The 20,789-nt window shown below is 26.0% G+C and overlaps 1 protein-coding gene across 6 annotated transcripts in view; it reads left to right on the forward strand.

Annotated features, from left to right (window-relative positions):
• The first annotated feature begins 5,292 nt into the window (after window positions 1-5,292).
• The window catches only part of LOC122852944 (twitchin), a 50,522-nt gene continuing 35,025 nt past the window's right edge, over window positions 5,293-20,789 (forward strand). For 4 of the 6 annotated variants that reach the window (XM_044153084.1, XM_044153085.1, XM_044153086.1 and 1 more), the window contains exons 1-41: window positions 5,293-5,830; window positions 8,155-8,625; window positions 8,985-9,006; window positions 9,730-9,892; window positions 9,984-10,125; window positions 11,332-11,467; window positions 11,612-11,815; window positions 12,068-12,369; window positions 12,873-13,090; window positions 13,175-13,580; window positions 13,657-14,000; window positions 14,078-14,323; window positions 14,627-14,848; window positions 15,080-15,229; window positions 15,423-15,467; window positions 15,727-15,741; window positions 16,119-16,169; window positions 16,236-16,442; window positions 16,533-16,583; window positions 16,765-16,938; window positions 17,103-17,150; window positions 17,237-17,332; window positions 17,407-17,505; window positions 17,601-17,699; window positions 17,794-17,892; window positions 17,972-18,070; window positions 18,175-18,264; window positions 18,386-18,478; window positions 18,572-18,664; window positions 18,763-18,855; window positions 18,933-19,016; window positions 19,156-19,245; window positions 19,316-19,408; window positions 19,482-19,574; window positions 19,646-19,738; window positions 19,811-19,903; window positions 19,975-20,067; window positions 20,140-20,244; window positions 20,353-20,448; window positions 20,518-20,607; window positions 20,694-20,747. In XM_044153084.1, coding sequence (XP_044009019.1) covers window positions 8,313-8,625; window positions 8,985-9,006; window positions 9,730-9,892; window positions 9,984-10,125; window positions 11,332-11,467; window positions 11,612-11,815; window positions 12,068-12,369; window positions 12,873-13,090; window positions 13,175-13,580; window positions 13,657-14,000; window positions 14,078-14,323; window positions 14,627-14,848; window positions 15,080-15,229; window positions 15,423-15,467; window positions 15,727-15,741; window positions 16,119-16,169; window positions 16,236-16,442; window positions 16,533-16,583; window positions 16,765-16,938; window positions 17,103-17,150; window positions 17,237-17,332; window positions 17,407-17,505; window positions 17,601-17,699; window positions 17,794-17,892; window positions 17,972-18,070; window positions 18,175-18,264; window positions 18,386-18,478; window positions 18,572-18,664; window positions 18,763-18,855; window positions 18,933-19,016; window positions 19,156-19,245; window positions 19,316-19,408; window positions 19,482-19,574; window positions 19,646-19,738; window positions 19,811-19,903; window positions 19,975-20,067; window positions 20,140-20,244; window positions 20,353-20,448; window positions 20,518-20,607; window positions 20,694-20,747 — 5,304 coding nt within the window. In that variant the 5' untranslated portion in view covers window positions 5,293-5,830; window positions 8,155-8,312. The remainder of the gene's footprint in view (window positions 5,831-8,154; window positions 8,626-8,984; window positions 9,007-9,729; window positions 9,893-9,983; window positions 10,126-11,331; window positions 11,468-11,611; window positions 11,816-12,067; window positions 12,370-12,872; window positions 13,091-13,174; window positions 13,581-13,656; window positions 14,001-14,077; window positions 14,324-14,626; window positions 14,849-15,079; window positions 15,230-15,422; window positions 15,468-15,726; window positions 15,742-16,118; window positions 16,170-16,235; window positions 16,443-16,532; window positions 16,584-16,764; window positions 16,939-17,102; window positions 17,151-17,236; window positions 17,333-17,406; window positions 17,506-17,600; window positions 17,700-17,793; window positions 17,893-17,971; window positions 18,071-18,174; window positions 18,265-18,385; window positions 18,479-18,571; window positions 18,665-18,762; window positions 18,856-18,932; window positions 19,017-19,155; window positions 19,246-19,315; window positions 19,409-19,481; window positions 19,575-19,645; window positions 19,739-19,810; window positions 19,904-19,974; window positions 20,068-20,139; window positions 20,245-20,352; window positions 20,449-20,517; window positions 20,608-20,693; window positions 20,748-20,789) is intronic. The other 2 variants (XM_044153089.1, XM_044153088.1) reach the window with 2 other exon arrangements.

The raw sequence follows: 20,789 nt of genomic DNA on the forward strand, positions 1-20,789 counted from the left end.
CAGTGTTGTTTTTATTTCTATAAATTTCTTGATCTCCATTATTTAAGGTAATTTTTTTCTTCTTTGAAAAGTAATTCAAGTATTTATAAATAATTTTTAATTTAATAAATAAATTTGATATTTAATTATTAAAAAAATTATAAAATATTATTAATGAAAAATAATAATTATATTTAATTTTAATTATTATTGTTTATTTTTATAAATGATTATTGTTTTGATATATGTTACAGCTCAAGATGATGGTAGTTAACATTGAAAAGTGATCGTGATGATAGACAAGAGAGAGTCAAAGAATAACAGTATGCATTGAAGTGAGATGTAAATATTCAAGCGGACATATATGGTCGGGGATAAAGAAAAGCTCAGATTACGCTGACGGCGCTAAGCTTTGCTAAACAGTATGCTACCGATGATGCTTACAACCAACGAACTCAAACATCTTCAAGCTTCGTGATTCTTCGCTCAAGACTATATAAATATATATATGCTAATTTCGAGTCGCCACTATCGTCTTTACCAAAAATATCGAACATTGAATTCTTCAAAATTTTGATGAGTTCATTAAAGAGTAAATTTTGATATCTAAAAAAAAAAAAAAAACAAAACGCATAGTCTTGTTATTTCTAGATTATTAAAATTTTTTATAATACATTTTTGAGAATTATAATAATATTTTTTTTTTATTTTTTGAATATCTCATTGAATATACAAAAAATTAATAATAATATTATGAATATTTTGAGGCTGATAAACATTACATTCTTAGACTTCCTGTCTAACATGAAAAATATGCAAGTGAATAATAAGAAAATATATATTTTTGCATGAAGCAAAAATTATAAAAATGACCGGAAATGACTTAATGATAATTTAAGAATATTAATTCAAGATTAAGAGTCATTTGTTGTATTGAAGTCTTAAAGATCTGCGAGGTATTACAAGAACTATAACTTCCGCATTGTTTAAAACTCAAAAGGTTATACAAAAGATCATTCTTGATCGATCAATTGATTGGAATTTGTCAACAATTCTGTATCAGTGTTTCTTTTAAAGTCTCATTAACTATCAAGTAAAATAAAAAAAAAAAAAAAAATCCAGATAGGCGGGAGAACATAATCGTCTGATGTCTCGTCCTGTCCTCGCACTCATAACATCTATTTCCAGAACGTAACATTATTTAATTTTAGATACATCGTTCTATATACTTGAATACATTTATTTGTATGATTTTTGTTGTATTTGTGTGTATAGTTTGAACGAAAAACTTGTGTGCAACAACGATCACCACCTACAAAATAATATATTTCATTTTTGCTTGATATTTATTATTTTATTGCATGTTTTAAAGTCTATTTTATTATTTCTTTTATCTATTCAATCTGTATTTTGTATTGCACATATTGCACATACAGAATTGATTGTAATATTATTTATTTTTTTAATTCAAACTATACATTGCAAATTTAATGAGAACTCGGTCGTTCATCACTCGGCATTGCATCTTGTTGTTGGCCTACAATTATTTGATTGCCTGATGTTGATTTTATATGCATAGCGCAACTTTAAACTTCATAAACGACTGTATATATCGGTCAGTCAACCACTTGCTGTACTATTTGACTTTAGTTAAATTTTGTTAGACAAAATATCTATCTCATCTTTTTTCAAATACTTGGAAAATAAAATTTTCATTGAAGCGCCTCAGCATGCTCATAAACGTCAGCCAATTTTCCAATCTCATCATGACAGTCACAACTTTATATCATTAGCTAATATAATTTTTTATTTTCATCTTTTTCTTGTAAATATAAAATACAAGAATAAACATCGCTATATACTAATATATTTTATTTTTATTTTACTGTATTTTCTTGATAGTTAAATTGAATGATTTATATACCATCTTGTCAAATTCAATTTCGGCTATTTGATTAATGTTTATCTACTCTAATTCTCAATAGAATTTTTTTCTACCTTAATTAAATCATTCGTTTTTTTTTTCTCCAACGAAATATTTTAATTTTTCTTTCGAAATATATATACTTTTTTTTTTTTTTTTTTTGATTATATTTATTTTTATTTGTATTATTTAAAAAAAAAAAAAACTTTACTCTTGGACTAAAAATATTGCAGACTAAAAATATTCTTGACAAACTTAAAACATTTTCGTGTAACCATTCGTGATTCGAATATTATTACCACCTCAATCTGTATATATTGCAAATTTTTTTTTTTAAATCTATACAATCATTTTAAAATTTAAAAAAATTATGAAAATAATAACAAAAGTATATATTCATACATTTGATAATATTTAAAAATAAAAAGTTTATATTTTTCTTTAATTGCATACATGATGATTGAGTGGACGCATTTTTTAATTTATTTTTATAAAATTTTTTTGTTTTTAAATTTTTTTTTTGAGGATTGTTTTTCTATTTAAAAATATATAAACTGAGGGATAAAAATATAAATTGTGCTACGTAATGTTAAAAACACTTTGGTGAATACTCAAGGTTAAAATTATCCGCACTTTGTTGTTTTTAAAACTTTAGTCATCAGGCAAATTGCACAATTCAATATTACATGTTTTAATAATATACATAAGTATTATTTTTTTATTTTTGATCATCAGTTAATTTTTGATGATGCTTTAAATATAAGAATGAAAGTTATTGCTCACTACGGATGTCAAGCACATTGACCCGAAAATTAAGTTTATCTTCATGACTCAATTATTATTATAAATAATGATTTAAAAAAAAAAAAAAATCTATTTATTTTAGATGAATTTTCTTTTTAAATTTTGACAATTTACTTTGATGATTATCATACTTTACCATGACCCTTCTCAATATATTTTTTAATCAATCTCATTTGAAAAATTCCATCTGATTCAACTCACCACATTTCAATATAATAAAAAAAATTATAAAATAAATACTTGGGTGTTTTTAAAAGCTTCAAAATATATCCACTCAAGCTTTGATTTTCATGAATGCAAATAACATCTGGCTAATTCTTTTTTTCAAATTTATTTATTTATACTTTTCAAGCTGGAATGAAAACAACTATTGTATTTTTATTATGATGATTTTTTAAAAATCATATATGGATAGCATGATAGAGTGAATATAGATTAAATTTGATTGTATGATTTTGTGATAATATTTAGTGGTTTTTGACTATCCAGCACGTTGACGACAGCTGCGTGAGATTGGTCCGGTTTGTATAGCAAGCTGAAGGCTCTCGCTATACATTCTAATACGTAAAGATAGATTCAGCGGTGAGGGGCGATAATTTATATTTAGATTAGTCGCTGAGCTTGCCAGATCCAAGACCAAACCGACAGAAAACTCATGTACAAACCAAAGCTCACATACAACTAATCGAATCACAACTTTTCTTTCTTCCATCACACCTTTTTTATTATTTTTTTTTTTTGAACATTAAAATTAAAATTTAATCATCATCATAAGATTAATTATCCATCATTTTTTTATTAACTACCTATATTAAATTTGTTATTTTTTATTTCAAAGTTTCTGCTATTATTATCATTTTTTTTTTTGTTCTCTTCTTGACAAACATCATATTGTTTGAAGATATAAAAAAAAAAAATAATTCTTACAATATTTTTGTGACAATATTACGTGACATTAAGAAAATACAAAATTTCACTGTGATTTGATCTATGTCAAAGCGAATGTGTGCCAGGCGTTGAATTTAAATTATTTATAAATGTCGTTTGTCCTGGAGGCATCATTTTGACTGCCCTTGACTCGTTTTTACACCCCGCACTAAGGCTAAGAACCTTGGCAAATTTTTTTTTTACATAAAAATGCCTTCATCATATTAAACTGATGACCTGAATCAACATTTTCCAAATGTATCATAGAAAAATTAAAAAAACAAATATCATAATATACAGATGGATTAATTATTTATATTTTTTTTCTATTGCAATATTTAATTGTTAAAACAAAATATATTTAAGTGAATATTTATTATTTATTTTATTTAAATGTTAATATTTCAACAAACAAATTCATTAATAGAATATTTATTTATTTATTTTAAGATCTATGAATGGTACCACTTGGACATTATCAGTATATCTTTTGGCATTGTCAACAGTTTGTTATTAAATGTGCATGCAATTAAACCAGATGCGTGGGGTTTTTTATTTTATATTTACGTTTGTATGTGCAAGTTTGCAGTACAGGTGTAGTGATTCAACTCAAAAAAAAGGAAAAGAAAAGAAAACCCTTTTAGTGATGTTGGTATTTTTTATGTTTATTTTTCTTTCTTTTCGATACCTGGTTTTTAAAAAAATGCTGCACTGAATGTACATCAAATAAAAAAAAAAAAAATAGAAAAAACTCATAAAAATAAATAAACGAAGTGATGTTAAATTTCCAGTTGGCATTATCATGTCAATGAACTAAAAAATCAAATTAAAAAAAAATTTTAAAAATATTATAAAACCAAAAGAAAGGTAAAATTTTCTATATGACAGAATTAATTAAATTAATTTTTAATTCCTTGTTTCTTGATTTACTTAGCTCATCTCTCGTAAGCCAGTGTGTGTACTTAAAAATCAAGCTCATGATCTTGTCGCTAGCAGCTTGAACCTCCAAACTCTATATAATAATAAATACTTATCTATTTTTTTAAGTCTACAATAACGTTTATTTATAATAAAAATATAAATAATCTATTTTATAAATATTTTTTTATATCTTAAAACATAAAAGTAATTTCTTGGATTTGTATAATATTTTTAGATATTTATTTCTAATGAAAAAGGTCATCGTCATGATGCATCATCAGGTGATACACAAGTTTTTTGGATTAACTAACCGGCACGCGCCAATCTTATTATTTTCATTTAACAATTGTCAATTTGGCATGCCAAATTATCAACGTTATTCTCACATGACTCGTAAATCTCAATTTAAATGTCAGTAAGTTAATATATTTATTGTTTATTCATTTGACAATTGACTCATCAGTTATTTAATGACAATATAATAATAAACCATTTTTTTTTTTTTTTTTTAACTTTAATATATATTGAAATAATATTTGATCTTCAGGTGTGCCTTGTGGATGATGCAGAGGCGTTTAAATAATTTTTAAAAAAGTGTGCAGAGAGAAGCATTTTAGTGTTGCCTCGTGTGTTTTAGGTGGGAGGTGGAAAATCGTCAAGAGCTAAAACTACTGAGCAATAATAACGAAGAAATAAAAAATACGAAGAAGAAGAGGAAGAACGAAAAGCAAATTAAGATTTAGTTTTGGTTAGTTCGCGCACGGGGCCACGGCGATTGGGACGGCCGTAAGAATTGACGACAAATAGACGCGAGTCAACGAATTAAAAAAAATAATAATTAAAACAAGTAAAAAAAAAAAAATAATTGTTATATTGTTAATAAAAAAAAAAAAATCATTGGATAGAGAAAGTTTTGGTTAATCAAAATTTTCTCATCCCGGGTTTTTCAAAAGGGGATGAACATTGATGAGATTAAGTGAACATCAATTAATTAAGTTGACGAATTTTAAACAAGGAAATATATTACTCAAGTTAAGCAAATAAATAATCAACACAAGAATTATTTATTTTTTTTTTTTTCTCAACACGCAGTCAACGGTGGACTAAGAGGGAAGGAGAGAGCCCTCTTTGACCATTTTAAGATTGTTCAATTTAATTTGGAAAAAAAAAAAAAAGATTTTTTTGTTTTTGATACATATATTTTTGTGACGACTTCGTGCGCGGACCAAACGAATCCAAGAAATCATAATTGCAACACATTTTTGCAAGCTTCAAGTAAGTCCTTCTTACATTATGCAAAATATTCAAAAAAAAATAAAAAATAAGGATTCATGAGCGAGAGAATTTCCCTGTGTATTTGGCCTGAGTGATCTATAAAAATCTATAAAAAAAAAAAAAAAAAATATTTTAATTATTCTTATTAATTAATTAATCAATTAATTATTATATTAAAAAAATTGTGGAAAAATTTGTTCATCGTTAAAATATCCAGTGAAAATTTTTAAACCGTGACATCAGTGGGTGAATTTTATAACGAGATAAATATTCTCATTTATTAACGTGCGTGAGTGAGAGACTTTTCATTATTCATTATATAATTATTTAGTTTTTTTTTATCGATAAATTGATAACAGTGACTCTACTATTTTTTTTACTTTTCTTATTTAACTTAATGTTTTTATTTTTTTTTTCTTGAAAGAGTTGCTACGTATTAATTTATCTGATTTTTTAAATCATCTATTGATAATTATTGGTTAATCATCATGAGTGTCATAAAATACGTGGATTATTGGTTGGATTTCTCTCGCAACTGGTATCTTTATTCGTAGCTGTCTATCTAGGTATCTAGGCTCGGTGTTCCGTATATTTTTAGAGTAACGTAACGTGAGGAGGAGCAAAGCGCTTGATCGCACGAGTTTTCTTTAGTTCGTATACATCAGCATCCATCACGTATACCAAAATTCTCCACGAATCCTCATATTTCTTTTTTTTTCTTCATCATCATTTTATTCTCCCCACACTAAAAAAACAAATTATATTCTTAAAAAATCATTCTCTTCTTCATTTAGCTAATCAGTCAAATAATTCATTATCCCCTCATTTGTACTGAGAAAAAATAGAAAAAAAAAAATCGTGTAACTCTGTCCAAAGAGACAGATCAAAATGCGTGGGTGGGCAAAGAGAATCGTCAAAAAGAAAAAAAAAAATATCTATATCCCTACTACCAACAATATTCACTTTCAGAAATTTAAAAATATCCGCATACCGTGAGTTTCTCAATTGACGAAAATTCAAAAAAGTCTTGTTAATATTATCAATAAATCCCATTATTAAAATGAACAATAATTATAAATAAATAAACCAGCTATTTTTAATAAAAATAAATAATATAATTCAAGTTGATGTGAATTATAATTAACGCACTTGATTTAAAATGCCAGATGCAAGTAGTATATATCCACGAATAGTAAGACATTTTTAACGCGTTGTTAAAAATTAAGAATGTGTTTTAATGTTTTGTCTTTAGTTTAATTTACGAGACTTTTATATTTTTTTTAATAGCCAAATTGATGTATATAGACTTTAGTGTCAATTTATCATTATTATTGTACATGTGTGCAATAATTGTTGATAGTTTTCCAATTCAACTAAATTTCGTTATCATGTCCTGAATAGTTTAATGAAGTCATTATGTATGTATTCTACATAATGACTAGTGGGTACACGACCCTGAAGAGGACTTAAAAAAAAAAATAATAATGGAGGGGGATAAAAATAGTTACCATCAACCAAATAAATCTGTGTCAAAGATCTAGATCTACCGGCATTCATTTTTAACCCAATTTCCAAATTATTTTGATTTTTTTTTTTTATTTTTATTTCTTGTATATATATTTTATCTATTTTTATTTATGTTTTATAATTTGATGAATTATTTCTTTCTATTTTGTAATAATGAATTTTGTTTTTTATTTTTTAAATTTATTTTATTTTTTGTTGAGAGAGATTGATACTTTGTCCATTAATATTGAGTGACAAAAACAGACTGAATGTATGTTTAAAAATGTTGGTGATTAAAATTTATAAGTCGCCAAAGTCGAAAATAACTGTGTCTTGGTATAAGAATGTGATGCGACAGTTACGAGGGGCCAGCGATCTCGAGTATTTTTTATCGGCTTTATGCCAACTCTTATACCACATTTTATATTATACATATATATCATATATGGATATTACTAAGGTTCATAGTATTGTCCTCTAAATTTAAAAAAAAAATGATCCTTTTTATTTATAAAAAATCAATTAACAAAGGTATATTTTTATTATTATAAATTTTTCATCTCCCGTAAAAAAGAAATATAGGTATAATGTTGCATCATGATTATAAAGCTGGCTCATTGAACATGTCATTTTCAATAAATTTCAATGGTTGATGTGATGACTCGTCATGCCAGACGTAATAATTATTCACCAAGATAACTTTGAATGTCTATTTTGAGCTATTAATAATGCGAACATCAGTTGGTCCTCAAGTTATAATTGATGATTGCTACTTTTGCATATATTGTATAGAAAAAAATTAAAATTTTTCATTGCAGAAATTGAGGGGGTACAAGGAGCTTTTATTTTGAATGTTACCACGAAAAAATATAAATTAAAAGAAGAAGAAGGTGGTGATAATAATATATTGTTGATGAAATTTAATCAAGTAAAACAAACGGGATTTTAATAAATAAAATCAGGCACCCCGTTAAAAATGGGGGTCGCCGATGATTTCGCGCCAAGTTTTACACAAAAACCACAACTACGTCAAGAAGATGAAGGCAATCGTTTAATATTTGAATGTCAACTTGTTAGTTCACCAAAACCAGATATATTATGGTTCAGGGGTGATACACAATTGACTGAAGATACAAGAACAAATTTTAAAGTACAAAATATTGGTACCAATAAATTTCTTGTTGTACTCGAACTTGATGATGTCATTGAAACGGATGCTGGACTTTACAAGGTCAAGGCCAAAAATAAAATGGGCGAGGTTGCTGCGTCCATAAACCTGAACTTCAGTCGTAAGTTAAATAAATAACATTTATCATTATCCACTTTTTTTTTTCTTTTTCATTTATTTATTTTTAAAGTCATATATTTTTTCAATTTATACATTCGTTAAAAAAAATTTAGTTATTTATTTAAAAAGTATTTGCAATTTTAGTTATTTATTTAATCAATGCCTTATATATTTTCTCTTTGAAATTATTGCAGCTTATTTTAAATTTTTAATATTCTTGGAATATTTTCAATAATTTTTATTTCGGAAAATAATAAACAATTTTGTATTTTATATAGAGAAAAAAAAAATAATAATAAAACAAAAAAAAAAAACAAAATTTAGCATTTATTAGTTTGTAATATAAATTATATTTTACAGCCATGGACGAGCCTAGAGAAAAGTAAGTCATCGAGTGTGTCGCGGTTATTTAAATTGACTAGTTTTTTTCTTTTTTGCTTTAGTTTTTTATATAATATTTTCATGATATTGTTGTATATATATATTTTCACTTTGATTATATTGTTATTTAAAATAATTGAAACCGTGGATTTATATTTTTCGTGGCTATATCACACTCATGCTTATTTATTCAAATTGCTTTTGCATATCATGTGCTTTAAATCCTTGCTTTATAAACTTTTCTTTATTTTTTTTTCTTTTTATTTTTAGCTGCTCCACCAAGAAGAAGGTTAGTGCTTTACTTAATTTCCATATTTTAAACAGCTAATTAACAAATTTTAATATTTTTATTTATTTTTTTATTTTGTATATTTATTTTTCGTGTGAATTCTTGTTATTAATATTAGCAATGTAGTGTTGAGCTAAATACTACTGACCGTCGCTGAAAATAGCTATCATCAAATACACACATATATATAATTTTATTTTTTATAGTTTTTTTTTTTTATATTCTCATCATCACGGTCACACATAAATCATAAACAAAACTATTAAAAATTATTTTTATCTTATTTTCATTTGAATTTTAAATATATATATGAATTTTTTTTGTGTTTATTTTTGTAAATAAAAGAGGGAATGAGTTTGAAGCATTACCTCTTTTATCAAACATTATTTTTAATGTTTTTTTATTTATTGATTTATATGCTTTTAATAATTGCAGACAAATTGATGGTATTGCACCAACATTTGCAAAAAAACCAGCAATTAGACAGGAGGATGATGGTAAAAGATTGCTATTTGAATGTCGTATTACTGCCGATCCAACACCAAAGATAACATGGTATCATGATGGGGAAGTTGTCAAGGATTCACCAAGACACAAGGTAACAATCATCATCATAAATCTAAATTAACTATTTATTTATCTACTGACTTGTTAATTAATTAATTAATTAATTTATTTATTTTTTAAAGCTGTCTGTTGATAAAGATGGACACTCGTATTTTGTTACACTTGAAATAAAAAATGTAACTGTTGAGGATGCTGGAAAATACAGAGTCACATCAGTAAATGAACTCGGTGAATCAAATGCAACAATATCCCTTAATTTCGACAGTAAGTATTCAAATGAAAAAATAACAAATAATAATTAAAATAAACATCATACACACAACACACAACACTTTTAAATCAAACGCTCATTTTAACTTTTGGGATGTATATCGATCTCTCAATTATTATTTATTTTATTTATTTTTTTTCTTCTTCTTAAATTTTGTTTATTCTTATTTTTTTATATATATATATATTTTTTTTTTGTTCATCTATATTATTCTTCTCTTTCTCTGTCTTCTCTTTCTCTCTCTTACGCCTCAATTTATCTATTTTCTTTTTTTTTTTTAATTTATCTATTTTTAACTATTTTTATTTTATTTTTTTTCTATTATTTCTCGATTCTGTCTCTCTTTTTTTATGCTTTTTTTTATTTTTTATCCACAAATACAATTCTATTTTGATAATTTTTTTGTCTATAAATATTTTTGAATATAGTCTCTAGAGAGCTTTTCGAAGGGGCGTATCGATCGTTTATATATCAACTGAATCGAGAATATAATATTATTTATATATAGATAAAATACAAATACATATCACGATATACAACCCGCGGTGTGACTTTCAACAATATATAAATAAAACAATATGTGAAAAAAATAATAAAAAAACGTTTTGATACACGTTAATAAGATAATACAGTAAAAAATAAAAAAAAAAAATCTAATAATAACAACGAATATCATAAAACATGCTGCTTAATAAAATGACATTATTAATTATAATATCATATAAACCATCATTGGCCTGACTCTGACGCTTCACTACTTAGTTGCTTAATTTTAATGACATTTTTACATGTTATTGTTAGTAATGTTTGTCATGTGAGAGTCTAGCGCGATTCAATATCACAAGGGCTCTTTAATTATTCATATGAATTCAATTTTTTTTTATTTATACTTTACAAAAATGAAATTACAAAAAAGAGATACAAGGAGTATATTATTATATCAAAAGTAATTAATTTAATAAATTATTATTTCGACAAACAAATGTGTATTGATTGTCAACGATAAAAACAAACAAAAAAAAAATGAGAACAAGATCCAGGATGTTTCTGAAGCTGACGTCGTTTTATAATAATTATCGATCGATACGTCACTCAGGAGTGCTTTGCTGAGAAAAAATATATATTAAACAAAAAATATAATTAAAAAATATAAAAAAAAAAAGCAAAATTGTATTTATGACAATTTGTGCGAAACATAGGCGATGAAGCGCCCGTACCTGATGACGGAATCAAGCCAACATTCACCGAACGACCCGTGATTAGACAGTCTGATGATGGCAGTACCATTTCCTTCGAGTGTCGATTAGTTGGAGATCCAAAGCCAAGTGTCAAGTGGTAAGAGTCGGGTTTTTTTTTTTTCTTATTTTTATCTACTCTTTTATATAAAAAAAAAAATAAATAACTCGGTAAACATTGGATGTTAACTGAGAATAATAAAATGAAGATGAGAAATTAAAAAGAGGAAAAATAAAAACTCAGGTATCACGGAGCAAGCGAAATTAAAGAAGGAGGAAGATTCAAAACATCCCTGGAAATGGATCAAAAACTTTACTATTTAGCAAGACTTCAAATAAATACAATTATTAAATCTGATGGTGGTGAATATCGAGCAGTGGCTAAAAATAAAAATGGACAAGGAACAGCAACAATCAATCTCAACTTTGAAGGTGGAGATAAACCCAAGTATGAAGAATTAAAAAAAAAACAAAATTTATTTTTTATTTTATTTTTTAAAATATTTACGAAGCTTTGATTAAATCATTTTAATAATTTTTATTTATTTACTTTATTATTATTTTTCTTTTATAAATAATAATTATTAAATTATGATAATTAAAGCTTCAATATGAACAAACAAAAACAAAAAAAAAAAAAAAACAAACAAAATATGAACACACCTGGTTATTTTCGAAACTATGTATAAAATCTACGCAGAATTCCTGATGGCAAGGCACCACGTTTTCCAAAAAAACCAACAATTCGACAAGAGGGAGATTTGCTGATAATGGAATGTATACTTGAAGCTCATCCAGTACCTGATATAACTTGGTATCAAGGTCAAAAAGCAATAAATGGTAGTTCACGTATAAGAATGTCAAGAAAATCAACTGGCAAGGATACATATCTACTCACTCTTGAAATATCAAATCCAACAAAGGCTGATGGTGGAAATTATCGTTGCAATGCTTTTAATAATTATGGCGAAAGTAATGCAAACATCTCACTTAATTTTCAAGGCAAGTCCGTTCACATTTCTAATCGTGCACGACAAATAAATAAAGTGTTATAAATATACATATATATATACATCCATTTGTTAAATTGAGTCATGTGCACGAGACTCAGCACGTCGTTGTGTAAAAAAAAAAAAAAATATTGGAATGATCACTCCGGAATGTTTGTAGGAGATGCAAAAAAAAATATTACCCTAATGTAGGAATGAAAATGACCCTGTTTTTCTATTTGTTTTTTAATTTTTTTTTAATTTTAAAAATTCTGGGTAAGTCTGTCCTCTAACCACCCAGTACTGTGTCTTGTCTTTGTTGCTTTTGATAACCCTAATTAATTTTTAACTTTAAAACTATTATTCATTATAAAAAAAAAAAATATGTATATAAAATTTATTTTAAATCATTCCATGCTTTATTTGTTTTTCATCTCCATACGTGATAATTTGTGGAGGTTTGTTAAATGTTGAGTAATAAAAATTAATTGGATTTTAAATACTTCCAAGGTACAGAAGACGCAGCTGGTTTTGCTCCTTCATTTGTTGAAAAACCACGTATTATTCCTAATGAAAGTGGTACACTTATCACGATGAAATGTAAATGCAGAGCTAAACCAAGACCAGATGTATTATGGTTCCGTGGTACAACTATTGTCAAAGAAACAACAAAAATATCAATTAAAATGATTGACGTTGAGGAAGATATTTACGAGCTTACAATGAATATTAAAGTATGTATATAAAAATAAATATATTTATTTAATTTATCATTAATTTTTATATTTTAAATTAATTATATGTGTTATTTATTTCAGGATCCATCTGGTCCAGATGGTGGTACTTATCGTTGTCATGTGAAAAATGAATTTGGAGAAAGTAATGCAAATTTGAATCTTAATATTGAATCAGAGCCTGAAATTGAAGGTGATGGACCAACATTTGTTGAAAAACCAAGAATTCAATCAAAAGAAAATGGTTCAATTGTTGTGATGGATTGTAGAATAAGTGCAAAACCAAAACCAACTATTGTTTGGACTCATGATGGTACAATTGTCACTGAATCATCAAAAATTCAAATGACTGTTGTTGAAGAAGAAAATAATATTTATTATATCAAACTTGTACTTCATGATCCTGGTGCAGATGATTCTGGACTCTACAAATGTAATATAAGAAATAGTCTTGGTGAACTCAATGCAAATCTCACCCTAAATGTTGAAAGTAAGTATCAAAATAAAATTTTAATTTTAGTATCATGTGTATAGAATGATAAATGTTTTTATAAATTTTTCTTCAGTTATACCGGTGATAAGAGAAAGACCCAAGATCATTAAAATAGTCAAGAAAAAAACAGTAATTGTAGAGTGCAGTGTTTTATCAAAATTCGCACCAAATTGTGTATGGTACAAAGAATCTCAAGCTGTACAAGAAGATTCACGTCACAAACTTCACGTTGAAAAAGTTAAAGAAGGTGAATATGCTGTCAAGCTTGAAATTGAACAAATTTCAGTAGCTGATAAGGGTAAATACCAATTGGTGGCAAGAAATGAAAAAGGAGAAGCTACATCACAAGTTGTTGAAGTTGCTGAACTTCCAGAAGAAATTGAACCACCAAAGATTGCCTCGGGACTCCAGGCTCAGGTAAATTAAAAAAACTTGAAAATTTAATTTCCTTTATTTTAATATGAAAAATTTATACATTTATTTTTGTCGATTAGACTCTTGAGTATGGCGAGACTCTGCAATTGAGTGCATGTTTGACAAAACAACATAAAAAAACAACAGTTGAATGGTATAGAGATTCAAAATTGATTACATCAACCAAGACTACTACAACTTCATTCAATGGTATTGAAATGAAATTAGTCATCACTTCAACAACTGAAGAATTTAGTGGTACTTACAAGGTTGTCGTAACAAATGAATCAGGCAAAGATGAGTCATCTGCTTTAATCACAATCAAGGTAAATTATATTATCTTAAATATACAAGAAAATTTAATTATACAAATTTTATTCAAATCACCATCGACAGGTATTTTGATTGGTCAACTTTTTAAGGTTTATTAATTTTTAAAAGACAGTTTAAATATCTTCAATTTTATTGGAGTATATTCTCCAATTTTTTATCGTAAATTATTAAACCCAAGTTTTTATCTGTTTATGTTAATAATTATCAACCTTGTTTTAATCGAAAATTCGTAAAAGTAAATGTTTTTTTGTCGTTTTGTAAATAAAATGCATGCCTTGTCTTAAAAAAATTTTTAGAAACGTGAAGAAAAAAAGAAAGACGACGAGGAGGAAGAAAAGAAAAAGAAAAAAGTAGAAAAGAAAAAGAAAGAGGAAGATGAAAAGATTGAAGAGGTAAAAAAAATTGAAGAGAAAAAAATTGAGGAAAAGAAAAAACTTGAAGAAAAGAAAATAATTGAAGAGAAGAAAATTGAAGAAAAGAAAAAGATTGAAGAAATTAAAAAAGTCGAAGATAAACAGGTATTTATTTTCATGAAAATTTTCATTCTAATATAATCTTAAACTAACAATTTTCAATTTTCAATTAAACTTGAACACTTCATCTACATTAATAACTAGAACAATTATTTTTCTACAACTTTTAAAATCTTTATCAACATACTCGTTAATTTCAAACAATTTTTGTTATATTATTTTTGTTATGTTATTTAAATTTCAATCGTGTTCGTCGTTAAAAAAAAAAAATTTTAGGATATAATTACTTGGAAATCTGATGATGATGATGATGACGACTATAAAAGTATGACTGAAGCTGAAGATCTGGTGAGTCTCATCGAGGACAACGAACCAATCATTGAAGAACCTAATTCCGAAATTTCCGATATATTTTCATACACCGAGGTACACTTAAACACTCATACATAAACATTCATTAAATACACTTTCACACTAGCTCATAAAAACAAACAAAAATTCTTTTTTAAGAATTTAAAATTTCAAAGAAAATATTTTTTTTTTAAATCATCTACAAGTAAATTTACCACATGCAATAAAAAAAATTTAAAACAACATATTTTTTTTTCATCTTTTTAAGGACAAGCCAGAAACAAAACCAAATGGTATCGACAAGCCTGGCAAGGTACTTGATTCAATTTATTTTTCATTACTACGTAATTACTTTTTACACAAAAAAAAAAAATAAAAAATAATTAAAAACTCACCTACTCGATGAACAATTTAAATATTTATTCTAAAAATTAATTGCATGCTTCACTGTACTCCTTAAATGTTAAAAATATAAATCACATTTTGGAGAAAGAATTAATTATTTTAAAATATACCTATCTTGAAAGTTGTACCAATCAAAATAATTGTTTTTTATTTTATTCAATTTACAGAAAGACAAAGTCGTGGTGAGTCAACAAGACTTCAACAATTATAATTTTTTTTTGAAATAATAATTTTTTAATTTTATAATAATTTTATAATATGATATTTATTTTATGCTGTACTAAATGCTTTTTTATTTATTTTGCAGCAATTGACAGGATTAATTATTGATTGCTTAGTCGCTTGCTCGAGAGACCCAAGTTATAGTTAAAATTGGCTGTTATTAGCTTTAATTTTTTACAATAAATTTATAAAATAAATTATACAAAAAATATAATATATTTCAATCTGCATGTGTTTTTTGTAATAATCCAGCATGATCAAGTTTATTTAATAAAAATTGTGCATGTAATTTATAAAAAATAATTTAACATCTATTTTTTTAAATTTTATCAAAAAGACTGTGGAAGAAGACATTGTCAATAATGTCGAGGAAATAAAAACAATCAAGGTAATAAATAAAAAATAAATAAAATTTTTAAATAAATTTTAATTAAATTCATGAATTATTATACAGAAAAAACCAGATGACAAAAAGGAAGAAATTAAAGAGCCTGAAAAGAAGAAAACTTTAAAGAAAAAAGAGTCAATTTCCAAGGATTCATCTCAGGAAATAATATCCAAGTCAGACAAGCTTGCAACACGAAAATCTTCAATTAGCAGAGTTGAAGAATTAAAGACCGAAAGTCGACGAAGTTCTCTTGTTTCTACAAGTGAAGAAACGGTAAATATAATAAATATTTTTAAACAAATTTTTACATATTTTATTTTTAATTTTTTTCATTACACAATGTCATGCTTTTACACCACATAGATAAGTGAAAATGGTAGCCCAATGTCCAGCAGACGTTCCTCAATAACACAGGTACACACAAAACACTACAATACATTTGTAATTTTTTTGATTTTCATACTTTTTATATCTCAAATTGTTTTAAATACTTCAAGACAAGATTTTTCTTTGACAAAAATAATTTTCAGAAAGATAATTTTTAATTTTATTGCATATTAAATTTATTGTTTTTTTTCAATTGGTTTTTATTTAGATTGCAGAGACAAATTCTGAGAGTCGTCGTTCTTCAATTGTAGAACAAAAATCTGACAGTCGTCGTACTTCAATTATGGAACAAAAAAGTGATAGTCGTCGTGGTTCAATTGTTGAACAAAAAATAGATAGCCGTCGTTCTTCTGTCATGGACAAAAAAACTGTTTCAGAAAAAGTAAGTTGATTATTATTTTTTTAATAATAATACATTTTGATATTTTCATGTTAAGAAAATACTCGATATTTTTATTTTTTTTTTTTTATAAAACGATGTTTGTTTTATTTCGATATTTCCACAATTTATAATAAACATTGAAAAATTCTAAAATGAATTTTTAGGAACCAACAAAGAAAATAAAGTCTGGCGAAAAAATTGAAGACACAAAGGTACACAAATAATTTTACAAAAAAAAATTACAATAATACACTCGACATTTGTTGGATATTTAAATTTTAATACGTCATTATTTTAGCAGGAATCTGAGATTCAATCAAAAATATCTGTGGATGAATCGAAAAAGCGTCTTTCAATTTCGAAAAAAACAAAACCCACTGATGAACCAGAAGAGGTACACTTACATTACATTTTACATTTAACACAAACATTTATTTTATTTATTTTATCATACAAAAATAATTCTAGTTGAAAGAAGAAAAGACAGCATCAAAATCACCTGCAGAGGAGCCTAAAAAACGTCTATCAATATCCAAGAAAACAAAACCAACTGATGAACCTGAAGAGGTACACTTACATTTTACATTTAACACAAAAATAGTTACAAAAAAACATTATCTATTTATTTTATTATAATTCTTTTATTTAACAAATAATTATAGGTAAAAGAAGAAAAGACACCATCAAAATCACCTGCAGAGGAGCCTAAAAAACGTCTTTCAATATCTAAGAAAACAAAACCAACTGATGAACCAGAAGAGGTACACTTACATTTTACATTTTACATTTAACACAAATATAGAATATAAAAACAATTATTTTGTATATTTAATTGCAAAAAATACAATATTCTAGTTGAAAGAAGAAAAAACACCAACAAAATTATCTACAGAAGAGCCTAAAAAACGTCTTTCAATATCCAAGAAAACAAAACCAACTGATGAACCAGAAGAGGTACACTTACATTTTACACTAATACAAACATATTTTTAAAAACGTTTATTCATTTATTATATGTAACAAAAAATTCTAGTTGAAAGAGGAAAAGGCACCATCAAAATCCCCTACAGAGGAGCCTAAAAAACGTCTTTCAATATCCAAGAAAACAAAACCAACTGAGCAATCAGATGAGGTACACTAAACAAAATAACAAAAAAAAAAAAAAAATAACACAATACATTTTTCTTATTTAATTTCTTATCTATCCCTTTTATCCATGTCACTGTAATATTTCAGTTGGAACCTGAAACAAAATTACCAGTTGAAGAATCCAAAAAACGTCCTTCAATAACTAAAAAAACAACACCAACCGAAGAACCAGAGAAGGTATACATAATCACTTACATAAACATAAAAATACTTAATATGTCATGTCAATTTTTTTTTATTTTTATTTCTATTATTATATTCTAAAAATATATTTAAATACATCTCGTGAATATTTTAGTTGGAAGCAAAATCAAAATTAATAGTTGAGGAATCCAAAAAACGTCATTCACTATCCAATAAAACAACGACACTTACTGATGAGCCAGATGAGGTACACGAAACAAATTACATTAACACGCATACATGATAAATAATATGTCTTAATCATTTTGGTTTTTTATTTATTAACTCATAAATATTTTAGTTGGCAATACCAAAGTCTAAATTAATCGTTGAAGAGCCGAAAAAACGTCATTCAATATCTAATAAAACGACAAACGGCGTAGAGCTTGAAGAGGTACACAAATTATATTAATAAAAACAAAAAATTTATCATCTATTATTAAACTTTTTTTATTCGAAATTTTTTTTCATTAAATTCCGTAATTATTTTAGTTGGAAAAACCAACATCTAAATTATCCGTGGAAGAACCAAAAAAACGTAATTCAATATCACAGAAAACAACATCAAATGATAAACTTGACGAGGTACACATAAAACACATAACACTGTACATATAATTTTTTAAAAATTTATTTTACATTGGATTTTGTAAATATTTTAGATGGAACCTAAACAAACCAATGAAAAACCTAAAAAAATTAATTCATTATCCAACAAAACAATACCAACTGAGGAAACACAAGAGGTACACAATTAAAAAAAAAAATACACTAATAATCACATTTTAATTACAGATAGTTTAATTTTTATTATTTAGTTTTTTTTTTTCAATTAAATTCAATTAATTCAAACGAATAATATTCATGACGTTGTAAATATTTTAGTTGGAACCTAAACCAAAATTATCGGTAGAAGAACCGAAAAAACGTTTATCTATATCCAAGAAAATACCAAAAACTGATGAGACAGATGAGGTATATTAATATTAACATACAAATAAATTATTAATTAATTTATTAATACCAACACCAATTCCTTTTTCAGATAAAACCTGAACCACAGTCCAAATTAACGACAGAGGAACCCAAAAAACGTCTATCTGTTTCTAAAAAGTCACCAACTGATGAGACAGATGAGGTAGAAAAATTATTAACAAATAAATATACTGAATATTAATTTATTAATATCAATACCTAATTCCTTTTTTCAGATAAAACCTGAACCACAGTCCAAATTAACCACAGAAAAGCCCAAAAAACGTCTATCTGTTTCTAAAAAAGCACCAACTGATGAGACAGATGAGGTATATTAGTATTCACATACAAATAAATTAAATATTAATTTATTAATACCATTACCTATTCCTTTTTACAGGTAAAACCTGAACCACAATCTGAATTAACCACAGAGGAACCCAAAAAACGTTTGTCTGTTTCTAAAAAATCACCAACTGATGAGACAGACGAGGTAGAAAAATTATTAACAAATAAATATATTGAATAATAATTAATTAATGCCAACACCTAATTTCCATTTCAGATAAAACCTGAACCACAGTCCAAATTAACCACTGAGGAACCCAAAAAACGTTTGTCTGTTTCCAAGAAAACACCAAGTGATGAGACAGATGAGGTATAAATATATTAACAAACAAATAATTTGCGTATTAATTTATTAATACCATTACCTAATTCCCATTTCAGATAAAACCTGAACCTCAATCAAAACTAACCACAGAGGAACCTAAAAAACGTCTGTCCATTTCAAAGAAAACACCAAGTGATGAAACAGATGAGGTATAAAAATTATTAAAAAATAAATATACTGAATATCAATTTATTAATATCATCGCCATATCCTAATTTTAGATAAAACCTGAACCACAGTCCAAATTATCCGTGGAACAACCCAAAAAACGTCTTTCAATAACAAAGAAAACAATACCAAATGAAAATAATGATAAAACAGATGAGGTACACAACAATACACACAACAAACTAATAAATAAACAATTTAATTAAATTTTTTATATTTTTTATATGTAATTTTTTATATAAAAAATTTATTTCATGGAATTTTAGCTGGAGGCTGAGCCAAAATCAAAATTATCTGCTGAAGAGCCTAAAAAACGTCCTTCAATATCCAAAAAAACAAAACCAACTGATGAACCTGAAGAGGTACACTAAACAACACAAAATACTTGAAACATTTTTATTGATAATTAAATGGCTTTGTTAATATTTCAGATAAAATCTGAACCCACATCGAAATTATCCGTGGAAGAACCTAAAAAAAGAATATCATTTTCAAAAACAACACCTGAAGAATCAGACGAGGTACACATACATTTACAAAAAAAAAAAAAAAGAAAATACACTTGAAAAATTTAAAATAACACAATATATTACTTAAAAAATTTTAGGCCAAATCATCAGTTAAAAAACCAATAGTCAATGGAAAAACTGAAACTCTAAAGGTACACATTATACAAAAAAAAACAATTATATTAATTATTTAA

Source organism: Aphidius gifuensis, linkage group LG3 (genome assembly GCF_014905175.1).
Source record: "Aphidius gifuensis isolate YNYX2018 linkage group LG3, ASM1490517v1, whole genome shotgun sequence".
Classification (NCBI taxonomy): domain Eukaryota; kingdom Metazoa; phylum Arthropoda; class Insecta; order Hymenoptera; family Braconidae; genus Aphidius; species Aphidius gifuensis.